The 11,999-nt window shown below is 51.5% G+C and overlaps 1 protein-coding gene across 1 annotated transcript; it reads right to left on the bottom strand.

Moving 5' to 3' along the window:
• Positions 1–6,487: 6,487 nt before the first annotated feature.
• On the bottom strand, positions 6,488–11,712 carry IFI30 (IFI30 lysosomal thiol reductase). Its single transcript, XM_010386631.2, has 7 exons — positions 11,515–11,712; positions 9,688–9,870; positions 9,525–9,599; positions 9,225–9,317; positions 7,321–7,473; positions 6,847–6,900; positions 6,488–6,762 (listed from the first exon to the last, which is right to left on the bottom strand). Exons 1-7 carry the CDS (start codon positions 11,644–11,646, stop codon positions 6,700–6,702), a joined length of 753 nt encoding a protein of 250 aa, XP_010384933.1. The 5' UTR covers positions 11,647–11,712; the 3' UTR covers positions 6,488–6,699.
• Between the last annotated feature and the right edge of the window lie 287 nt (positions 11,713–11,999).

Here is an 11,999-nt window from a genome sequence, read left to right as displayed (position 1 = left end):
AAGAGACTTTATTGCTTTCCAGGAAAAACAGCTTTTTTTTTTTTTTTTTTTTTTTTGAGGCGAAGTCTCGCTCTGCCGCCCAGGCTGGAGTGCAGTGGCCGGGTCTCAGCTCACTGCAAGCTCCGCCTCCCGGGTTTACGCCATTCTCCTGCCTCAGCCTCCGGAGTAGCTGGGACTACAGGCGCCCGCCACTTCGCCCGGCTAGTTTTTGTATTTTTAGTAGAGACGGGGTTTCACCGTGTTAGCCAGGATGGTCTCGATCTCCTGACCTCGTGATCCGCCCGTCTCGGCCTCCCAAAGTGCTGGGATTACAGGCGTGAGCCACCGTGCCCGGCCCCTTATTTATTTATTTATTTATTTATTTATATTTTTTGAGATTGAGTCTCGCTCGGTCACCCAGACTGAGTGCAGTGGCACACTCTCGGCTCCCTGCAACCTCTGCCTCCCGGGTTCAAGTGATTCTCCTGCCTCAGCCTCCTGAGTAGCTGGGTTTACAGGCATGTGCCACAACACCTGGCTAATTTTGTGTTTTTGGTAGCGACAAGTTTTCTCCATGTTGGTCAGGCTGGCCTCGAACTCCCAACCTCAGGTGATCAGCCCTCCTCGACCTCCCAAAGTACTGGGATTATGGGCATGAACCAATGTGCCTGGCTAATTTTTGTATTTTTAGTAGAGATGGGGCTTCTCCTTGTTGCCAAGGCTGCTCTCAAACTCCCTAGCCTCAAATGATCTGCCCGCCTCAGCGTCTCAAAGTGCTAGGATTACAGGCGTGAGCCACCGTGCCCGGCTCCACCATTTTTTTTTAAACTAGTGAGTTGTGTATTATCACACCTGTCTCACAGCTATAGTTTTAAAATGAAAGCTCTAAGATCTCTGACTGCACCTGTCTATTTATGTTTATACGTATATGTTGTAGGTATGTAACACTTTCTCCCTCTTGATGGAATTCCTAAAGATTAACTTGTGAAGGAGCTCTATTTCATTGACTTTAGAAAACCACATTCGCTTATGTAAATTAAGACTAGTCAAACAGGCTTATGTTATTTTTAGATGTTGAAGATTATAAAAGTGTAAACTATAAAACTGTAAATTAAACATAAGAACAATACATGCAATAAAAGTGAATTGCTTGGCCAGATGGTGGCTCAGATATGTCATCCCAGCACTTTGGGAGGCTGATGGAGGTGGGTCATTTGAAGCCAGGAGTTCAGGAACAGCCTGGGCAACATGGCAAAACTCCATCTCTGCAAAAAAACAAAAACAAAAACAAAAACAAAAATTTACCGTGCGCGCTGGCTCATGGCTCTCGCCTGTAGTCCCAGCTATTCGGGAGGCTGAGGCGGGAGGATCGCCTGAGCCTTGGAGGTGGAGGTTGCAATGAGCCGTGATCACATTACTGCACTCCAGTCTGGGTGACAGAACAAGACCCTGTCTCAAAAAATAAATAAATTTTTACAAAGTGAATTGAGGGTGGGCACGGTGGCTCATGCCTGTAATCCCAGCACTCTGGGAGGCCAAGGCGGGCGGATTGCTTGAGTCCAGGAGTTTGAGACCAGCCTGGGTAACACACTGAAAACCTGTCTCTACTAAAAATATAGAAAATTAGCTGAGTGTTGTGGCTCGCACCTGTTGTTCCACCTACTCGGGAGGCTGAGGTGGGAGGATCGCTTGAGCCATGGAGGCAGAGGTTGCAGTGAGCTGTGATGTTACCCCACTGCACTCCAGTCTGGGTGACAGAGTGAGACCCTGTCTGAAAAAAAAAAAAAAAAAAAAAAGGTGACTTGCTTAATGGATGTCAAGCCTGACAGTAAATTAATTTTAAAAAGTAAAGGAGAGACCTATATGTGTTTTTTTTTTTTCTTCTTCTTTTTTGGTTGCTTGGATGGTTATTTTTTGAGACAAGGTTTTACTCTGTTGCCCAGGCTGGAGTGCAGTGGCATGATCTCAGCTCACTGCAGCCTCCCAGGTTCAAGTGGTTCTCATGCCTCAGTCTCCCAAGTAGCTAGGATTACAGGTGTGAGCCACCATGCTCGGCTAATTTTTTTTTTTTTTTGGAGATGGAGTTTTGCTCTTGTTGCCCAGGCTCAAGTGCACTGGCATGATCTCGGCTCACCGCAACCTCTGCCTCCCAAATTCAAGCGATTCTGCTGCCTCAGCCTCCCGAGTAGCTGGGATTAGAGGCACTTGCCACCACATCTGGCGAATGTTGTATTTTTAATGGAGATGGGGTTTCTCCATGTTGGTCAGGCTGGTCTTTAACTCCTGACCTCAGGTGATCCGCCTGCCTCAGCCTCCAAAGTCCTGGGATTACAAGCATGAGCCACCATGCCTGGACACTTTTTGTATTTTTTATAGAGATGGGATCTCACTATGTTGGCCAGGCTGGTCTTGAACTCCTGGCCTCCAGTGATTCCCCCAGCATGGCCTCCCAAGGTACTGGGATTACAGGTGTGAGCCATGGTGCTGGGCCCCCTATGTTTAATTTTTTTGGTTCTTTGTTTCTTTGATTTTTGATACTTGATTTGTCAACAAGAAAAGTAACTTAAGATGATGGTGATTTTTTCAGTGTTTCATGAAATGTTCCTGAGTAATTAAGCATAATTGTTGAACACAAGTAAGTTAAATGAAAGTGAGATGAAAGCTTATAAATAAGCTTTTCAACAATAATTATGTTTTATAATATGCCTGCTTAAATATTGTTTTCTTTTCTTTTTTCTTTTTTTTGAGAAGGAGTCTCGCTCTGTCACCCAGGCTGGAGTGCTGTGGCCGGATCTCAGCTCACTGCAAGCTCCACCTCCCGGGTTCACGCCATTCTCCTGCCTCAGCCTCCCGGGTAGCTGGGACTACAGGCGCCCGCCACCTCGCCCGGCTAGTTTTTTGTATTTTTTAGTAGAGACAGGGTTTCACCGTGTTAGCCAGGATGGTCTCGATCTCCTGACCTCGTGATCCGCGAGGCTTAAATATTGTTTTCAAAACCTTTTTGTAAATGTGTACTTTGGGGTGGGGTGCAGTGGCTCACGCCTGTAATCCCAGCACTTTGAGAGGCCAAGGTGGGTGGATCACAAGGTCAGGAGTTCAAGACCAGCCTGGCCAAAATGGTGAAACCCTGTCTCTACTAAAAATATAAACATCACCTGGGTGTGGTGGCATGTGCCTATAATCCCAGATATTCGGGAGGCTGAGGCAAGAGTAATACTTGAACCTGGGAGGTGGAGGTTGCAGTGAGCCAAGATCGTGCCACTGCACTCCAGCCTGTAGTCCCATTGACTTAAGAGGCTGAGGCAGGTGGACTGCTTGAGTCCAGGAGGTCATGGCTGCGGTAAGCTGTGATTGTGCCACTGCACTGCAGCCTGGGCAACAGAGCCAGATCCTGTCGAGTAGGAAAGGAAGAGCTGGGCGCAGTGGCTCACGCCTGTAATCCCAGCACTTTTGGAGGCCAACGTGGGCAGATCGCTTGACCCCAGGACTTTGAGACTAGTTTGAGCAACATGGCAAAACCCCGTCTCCACTACCAATACAAAAATTAGTCAGGTGTGGCTGGGCGCGGTGGCTCACGCCTGTAATCCCAGCACTTTAGGAGGCTGAGGCGGGTGGATCATGAGGTCAGGAGATCAAGACCATCCTGGATAACATGGTGAAACTCCATCTCTACTAAAAATACAAAAAATTAGCCGGATGTGGTAGCACCCGCCTGTAGTCCCAGCTACTCTGGTTGAGCCCAGAAGGCGGAGGCTGCAGTGAGCTGAGATCGCACCACTGCTTTCCAGCATGAGTGACAGAGCAAGACTCTGTCTCCAAAAAGAAAAAAAAAAAAAAAAAAGGAAGGAAGGAAAGTGAGGGTGGGGAGACAGAGAAAGAAAGAAGAAATGCTCATTAAATGCCTGATGGCTCGCACCATTTAGAGACCTGACTTAGATAGGTTCCCAACTCCCTCCTAAGCCACCCCCTTCTAAAATGAGACACAAGGGCGGGCACACTGGCTCATGCTTGTAATCCCAGCACTTTGGGAGGCCAAGGTAGATCACTTGAGGTTGGGAGTTCAAGACCAGCCTGGGCCGGGCGCGGTGGCTCAAGCCTGTAATCCCAGCACTTTGGGAGGCCGAGACGGGCGGATCACGAGGTCAGGAGATCGAGACCATCCTGGCTAACACCGTGAAACCCCGTCTCTACTAAAAAATACAAAAAGTTAGCCGGGCGAGGTGGCGGGCGCCTGTAGTCCCAGCTACTCCGGAGGCTGAGGCAGGAGAATGGCGTAAACCCGGGAGGCGGAGCTTGCAGTGAGCCGAGATCCGGCCACTGCACTCCAGCCTGGGCGACAGAGCAAGACTCCGTCTCAAAAAAAAAAAAAAAAAAAAAAAAAAAAAAAAAAAAAAAAAGACCAGCCTGGCCAACATGGTGAAACCCCGTCTCTACTAAAAATACAAAATTAGCCGGGCGTGGTGGCGCATGCCTGTAATCCCAGCTACTCAGGAGGCTGAGGCAAGAGAATTGCTTGAACTCTGGAGGTGGAGGTTGTGGTGAGCCGAGACCACAGTTGCACCATTGCACTCCAGCCTGGGCAAGAACAGCAAAACTCTGTCTCAAAAAAATAAATAAAATAAAATAAGACACAAGTGTGTAACCAAGCTAACCTATTCTCGGGACAAAGATACTGATTCGACAAGATTTGGCATAGTGTGCTTACATTTATTCCTTTCTATTTGTTCTCATCTGTCTTTTTCTACCCCTTTTATGGATATCTACTTCAGAACTTCTACCCTGAATTTCTGTCCACCACCAATTCAGCCAGCGAATGAGGAAGTTCAGGATGTGTCACCTCAAAACATGCCATCTTTGCTACTTGATGATATTTATTTATTTATTTATTTAGAGACGAGGGTCTCACTCTGTTGCCCAGGCTGGAGAGCAGTGGCGTGATCTCGGCTCACTGCAACCCCTGCCACCTGGGTTCAAGCCATTCTCCCATCTCAGCCTCTGTAGTAGCTGGCATTACAGGTGTGCACCACCACGCCTGGCTAACTTTTGCATTTTTTAGTACAGATGGGGTTTCGCCATATTCGCCAGGCTGGTCTTGAACTTCTGACCTTAGGTGATCTGCCTGCCTGGGCCTCCCAAAGTGCTGGGATTATAGGTGAGCCACCGCGTCCAGCCTAATTTTTGTATTTTTAGTGGAGACGGGGTTTCACCATGTTGGCCAGGCTGGTCTTGAACTCCTGACTTCAAGTGATCCACCCACCTCAGCCTCCCAAAGTGCTGGGATTACAGGTGTGAGCCACTGTATTCTTTTTCACTTTCCCTGTTCTACTCTTTGGAATCAAGTTACTAAATCCAGTTCACTATCAAGGTGGTTGTAGGGCCGGGCACACTGACTCACGTCTATAATCGCAGCACTTCAGGATCCTCAAGAAGGATCCTTGAGCTGAGGAGTTTGAGACGAGCCTGGGCAACACAGCTAGACCCCATCTCAAAATAAAGAGAAACAAAGGTATTTGTAGGGAGTGGAATTAAGCCTTACCTCTTTGAAGGAAGAATATATACATCTATGATTTGACCAGTCCATCAGCAGGAAAAAATACAACACTGAACATGCTCTTTCCTTTCTTTTTCTTTTAAGAGGTAGAGTCTTGGCGCAGTGCGGTGGCTCACGCCTGTAATCCCAGCACTTTGGGAGGCCGAGACGGATGGATCATGAGGTCAGGAGTTCGAGACTAACCTGACCAGCATGGAGAAACCCCGTCTTTACTAAAAATAGAAAATTAGCTGGGCGTGGTGGCATGTGTCTGTAATCCCAGCTACTCAGGAGGCTGAGGCAGGAGAATCGCTTGAACCGGAGAGGCAGAGGTTGTGGGGAGCTGAAATCATGCATTTCCCTTCAGCCTGGGCAACAAGAGCGAAACTCCATCTCAAAAAAAAAAAAAAAAAAAAAAAAAAAAAAAAAAGAGGCAGAGTCTTGCTCTCTGGCCCAGGCTGCAGTGCAGTAGGGTAATTATGGCTCACTGCAGCCTTGACCTCCTGTGCTCAAGTGATCCTCCTGCCTCAGCCTCCCGAGTACCACAGTTGCTCACTGCCATGTCCCGCTAATTCCTTCTATTTTCATGTTTTGTAAAGACAGGGTCTTGCTATGATGACAACCAAGGCTGGTCTCAAAGTCCTGTCCTCAAGCAATCCTCCTACCTCGACCTCCCAAAGCACTGCAATTATAGACATGAGCCACCTCACCTGGCTACAACCAGTCACTTTTTTTTTTTTTTTGAGACGGAGTTTTGCTCTTGTCACCCAGGCTGGCGTGCAGTGGTGCAATCTCGGCTCACTGCAACCCCTGCCTGCTGGGTTCAAGCAATTCTCCTGCTTCAGCCTCCCGAGTAGCTGGGATTACAGGCACCCGCCACCATGCCCAGCTAATTTTTCTATTTTTAGTAGAGAGGGGGTTTCGCCAGGCCTGGGGAAGGGGGAATGGCTGACTTAGCAAATTAATTACACCATCCAGAAAGGTTTATTAAACTAGTTTTACTTTAGCACCATTCTTAGTGGAGCAAGATTCGTGATTATGGGGTGGAATTTTGTGTATCTGGTCTTCATGGGATGCATAGAAATTTTCCGGTTGGTGAGAAGCAGGTGCTGAGGGTCTGGATTAGAAAAAAAAGGCAGGAAGCCGGGTTCCCGCTTGCCTTCCATCAGCTCTCCACAGCGCACCGGCCATCACTTGAAGCAGACACCCCTGAGGGAGCGGGCTGAGGGAGGGCAGATATTCGGCTTCTTGCCCTGGAGGGGAAGGCCACGAGTTGGAGTCCTGGAAGCAGACCCTACCCCCACCACCCGAATCCCACTGCTCCCCTCCCAGCTTACCTGGTACAACTGGCAGACGAGGGTCAGGAGCTGGCTCTGATCTTCCAATGGTTTCTGCACAAAGCAAGACAGAGATCACACACTCCCAGCAGCTGCCCCAACCCATGCACCCTGGTTTCAGCCCAGAAACCAGGCTGCACATGTTTCCAAGTCTGGCCCCCGCCTCCCGCCTCGCAAATCAGTGGCACACCTGTCCCGGGGGGGTGGCTATCGGTGTTTACTACTTCCAATTAATACATACATTTTTTTGCCTGATGGACTCCTGCTCACTTTTCAAAACTCCAGCTCCAATGCCCTTTTTCCCTATGCAAAGCCATCATGTTTTGCTCTTGTCGCCCAGGCTGGAGTGCAGTGGCGCGATCTCGGCTCACTGCAACCTCTGTCTGGGCTCCTTTATCCCTGGTCCCTCTGTCTGGTCCATCCCTGACTCCATGGGACTATGAGTGTCAAGCTGAGGGCTAAAAAGATTCTTACCCCATTGACGGTGACCCAGGGCACATATTCGTGCGGTGGCTGAAGAGCATCTGTCCGCTGGGCATTGGCGTGCATGAGCTGCATGCCGCGGTCCCCCGTTGCACACTCCATGATAGTGTCTGGCGACAGCCCTGGGGCGTAGAGCTGCAGGCACTGGGTGGGTGGGGAGCAGGGGGTTGCCTCAGCTTCCTCCCCGTTATCTCAACGGTCCCCCCACCAGCCCTGAGTCAAGCCTGTTTCGTCACTGAGAAGAGGGTTGGCTTCACAGCGATGCGACAATGCCCACAAACAGCAGACGCTCAATACATGCTTGAGTGGAGGCCCCTGAGGCAGGGCTGAGGCTGCTCCTGCCTCCTAGCTCCCTTGGTTTCATCCCTAAGACCAGACCCCACTGTCTCTGACCCCCCTTGGTATCTCACTTTACTCAGGGCCTCCACACAGGCTGATCCCTCTGCCAGGAACACCCTTCCTCCTCCTTCCACTGTGTCTCCTCAGTGCCCTCTCCTCCTTGCCACTCTCTCAGCCCTGATCTAACCCTGCAGGACTAGGGTGTCGCTAGGTGACCTGGATTTTTTTTTTTTTTTTTTTTTTGAGACGGAGTCTCGCTCTGTCGCCCAAGCTGGAGTGCAGTGGTGCGATCTCGGCTCACTGCAAGCTCCGCCTCCCGGGTTGACGGCATTCTTCTGCCTCAGCCTCCTGAGTAGCTGGGACCACAGGTGTCTGCCACCACACTCGGCTAATTTTTTGTATTTTTAGTAGAGACGGGGTTTCACCGTGTTAGCCAGGATGGTCTCGATCTCCTGACCTTGTGGTCCACCCACCTCGGCCTCCCAAAGTGCTGGGGTTACAGACGTGAGCCACCGCGTCTGGCCGGGTGACCCCGATGTTTGATGAATGAATAAATGATTGGAGCCAATGAGTCACTTCTCTGGAAGTCATTCTTCACAATCCCCTGAGGAAGTAGGTGGGGTCTGTCCTATCCTCTCCACATCCTATCATCTTTGTCTCTCTGCACATTCCTGCTCATCCTTCCATGACCAGCTCAGAAATGCCTCCTCCAGTAAGTCCTCCGTGATCACTCATGCTCCTAAGAGACCTGCATTCATTCCCCTGATTCAGAGATGGAAGTTTCAAGAGGGGAGGCTGGGGCCAGGCATGGTGGCTCACACCTGTAATCCTTTGAGAGGCTGGGACAGGAGGATCACTTGAGGTCAGGAGTTTGAGACCAGCCTGGCCAACATTGTGAACGCTGTCTCTACTAAAAATACAAAAGTCAGCCGGGCATGGTGGTGCACGCCTGTAGTCCCAGCTACTGGGGAAGCTGAGGTGGGAGGATCACTTAAACTGAGGAGACAGTGGTTGCAGTCAGCCAAGATCGCACAACTGCACTCCAGCCTGGGTGACAAAGCAAGACCCTGTTTCAAAAAAAAAAAAAAAAAAAAAAAAAAAAGGGCCAGGCACAGTAGCCAGTAGCTCATGCCTGTAATCCCAGCACTTTGGGAGGCCTAGGCAGGTGGATCACGAGGTCAAGAGTTCAAGACAAGCCTGACCAACATGGTGAATCCTTGTCTCTACTAAAAATACAAAAATTAGCCTGGCATGGTGGCACAGAACTGTAATCCCAGCTATTCAGGAGGCTGAGGCAGGAGAATCACTTGAACCCGGGAGGTGGAGGTTGCAGTGAGCCGGGATTGTGCCACTGCACTCCAGCCTGGGTGACAGAGCGAGACTCCGTCTCAAGAAAAAATAAATAAATAAATAAATAAAATAAAGAAGGGTAGTTGTTTTCTTGGGCTGCACAGACAGCAGCGGTCAGGGCTAAGACTTGAATTTGAGTCTGCCTGGGTGTAGGGAAGGTTACCACCCTTGTCCCCTCCTCGTGAGGAGTGAGGGGCATCACTCACTAGTGGCAGACTTTTCTCCATGTCGTCAAACTCTTCCATGCAGACAATGGTCAGGAAGGCTAGATCCATGTCAAGGACATCCAACAAGCAGGCCTGGGGTTTGGAGAGGGGGCAGAAGAGGGCATGAAGAGGGCCCAGGGTACCCTGATACCCTCTCGTAATAATCACCAGTACCCACCCAGGAGATAGGGAATAAAGATGTGATTAAATGGGAGCACACGAGGCAGAAGACAGAGTTGGCATCCTCATATTTACCTCCTGTTTTCCCCCACCCTGGTCTGGGGCCCTGGGGACGCTCACCTCCACCTTGTTGAGTTTGCACTCCTCTTCTCCATGCTGGCACTTGAACTCCCATCTGCCGCTGACATTTTGTTCCTGCAAGGCAGCAGGGTGAGAGCTGGCTGGCAGGCTGGGTCCCCTGCTCCCCTGCCCACGTGCCTCAGTTTCCCCAGCGCCCATGCACCTGTGCGTTTCCGTAGGGCACCAGCGTGACATTGAGGATCTCCATGACCATCAGCCATGTTGGGAAAAGCTCCCGGATCAGGAAGAAGCGGCAGCCACTGCACAGTGCTTCATAGTAGAGGGTCACGTTGACAAGTGGTGCATTGGACTTCTTGACGGGTCCCCGCAGGTATAGATTGCCCATCTGTGGATTAGGAAGGGATGTGAGGCAGGTGTAGCCCTGGGCAGTTCCCCACTTCTCTGAACCCCACTTGGTATTCTTGTAGAAAGGGGGCTGTAATAGGCAATTCATCTTGCACGCCTTCCAGAGCTTGCCAGGTGGAATCTTGACTTTGAGACTTTTTTTTTTTTTTTTGAGACGGAGTCTTGCTCTGTCGCCCAGGCTGGAGTGCAGTGGCACCATCTCGGCTCACTGCAAGCTCCGCCTCCCGAGTTCACGCCATTCTCCTGCCTCAGCCTCCCGAGTAGCTGGGACTACAGGCGCCCGCCACCACACCCGGTTAATTTTTTTGTATTTTTAGTAGAGATGGGGTTTCACCGTGTAAGCCTAGCCAGGATTGTCTCCATCTCCTGACCTCGTGATCCGCCTGCCTTGGCCTCCCAAAGTGCTGAGATTACAGGCGTGAGCCACCGCGCCCAGCCGAGACTTTTTTTTTGAGATGGAGTCTCACTCTGTGTGCTGTGGTGCGATCTCAGCTCACTGTGACCTCCGACTCCCTGGTTCAAGCGATTCTCCTGCCTCAGCCTCCAGAGTAGCTGGGATTATAGGCGCGCACCACCACGCCCGGCTAATTTTTGTATTTTTAGTAGAGACAGGGTTTCTCCATGTTGGCCAGAGTTGTCTCGAACTCCTGACCTCGTGATCTGCCTGCCTCAGCCTTCCAAAGTGCTGGGATTACAGGCATGAGCCACCGCGCCCAGCCTGACCCTTTTTTTTTTTTTTTTTGAGAGGGAGTCTTGCTCTGTTGCCCAGGCTGGAATGCAGTGGCGTGATCTCGGCTCACTGCAACTTCCACATCTTGAGTTCAAGTGATTCTCCTGCCTCAGCCTGCCAAGTATCTGGAACTACAGGCGCCCACCACCACACTCAGCTAATTTTTGTATTTTTAGTAGAGACACGGTTTCACCATGTTGGCCAGGCTAGCCAGGCTCGAACTCCTGACCTCAGGTGATCCACACACTTCGGCCTCCCAAAGTGCTGGGATTACAGGCGTGAGCCACTGCCTCCGGCCTTGGCCCATGCCTATTTCTTGCCACTTCACCAGGAGGACCTTGACTCTGAGCTGAGCAAGGGACCCACGTGAACCCTTTCCAAGTCTGACCAAATAGAGGCGGCACCTAATAGGTGCTGACTTCCGGCTTCAGCTGAGGGGTGGCGGGCGGCCCGTGTCACTGGAGCCCTGAGCAAGTCGCTCAGCTTCTAGGGCATCTGCCTAATAGGTCCCAGAGACATGCAAGCCCTGCCCTGGATGGAATGAATGCACCAAGGGTAGCAGCAAGAACGCATGCCGATGGCCCTCGGCCAGCTGCTGAACTTGTGCTCTGGACCATAAAAGGAGACCCCAGCTCCTGCCCCAAAAGTTCACAGTAGGCGCTCAATGAACCTTTGGGTGGGAGGAGGCGGGTGGAAGCAACTGCCCCATCTCAGATGCGGGATGCGAAAGCGAAACGGCACGGAGGGAGTCTGGCCGCAGTGCTGGGAAATGAACGGGGTTTTTCCAGTCGGGGCCCTGGTCTTCCCCTGTGAAGTCTCGGGGGAAAGAAGGAGCCACCTGCCCCGACAGGGCGCCTGTCCCCTCCAGCCTGCCCGCCCTGTCGCCGTCCCTACCTTGTAGTTAACTGGCGGCCCATTCCCAAAGATGTCTAACGCTTGCAGAGGGGACGCCTGCACCGCTGCCGTGGGGTCGTCCAGCAGCAGCAGCAGTGGTAGCAGGAACAGCAGAAGTGGCGACAGGGACATCGTTGCGGGGGCAAAAGTGTGGCGGCTGGAGCGGCTGCCTGGGAAATCAGCGCCTTTAACCAGGGGGTGGTCCCGCCCCTAACCCGGGCCCGCCTCCCGGTGCCCACGCCCCTCAGCCCTGGGCCAGCGTCTCTCCCTCCTCCACTCCTCCCTCTGGGTGTCCCACCCCCACCCCTGCCAGGTGCTGGGTCCCCAGTCACGAGGTCACTGGGCCGCTTGGCAATCAGCCCTGCCCAGGCATGTGAGCCCTGGCGCAAGAGTACCTTTAGGGGAGGTGAGGTGGGGCCTTTGAGACAGACACAGAGAGGCTGAGAGGAACGGTGGTGTGTCCATGTACTCCTAGACTTTCTGGG

Source organism: Rhinopithecus roxellana, chromosome 8, assembly GCF_007565055.1.
Source record: "Rhinopithecus roxellana isolate Shanxi Qingling chromosome 8, ASM756505v1, whole genome shotgun sequence".
Taxonomy (NCBI): domain Eukaryota; kingdom Metazoa; phylum Chordata; class Mammalia; order Primates; family Cercopithecidae; genus Rhinopithecus; species Rhinopithecus roxellana.
Note: the sequence above shows the minus strand (reverse complement) of the source record. Positions and strands in the feature narration are given on the sequence as shown.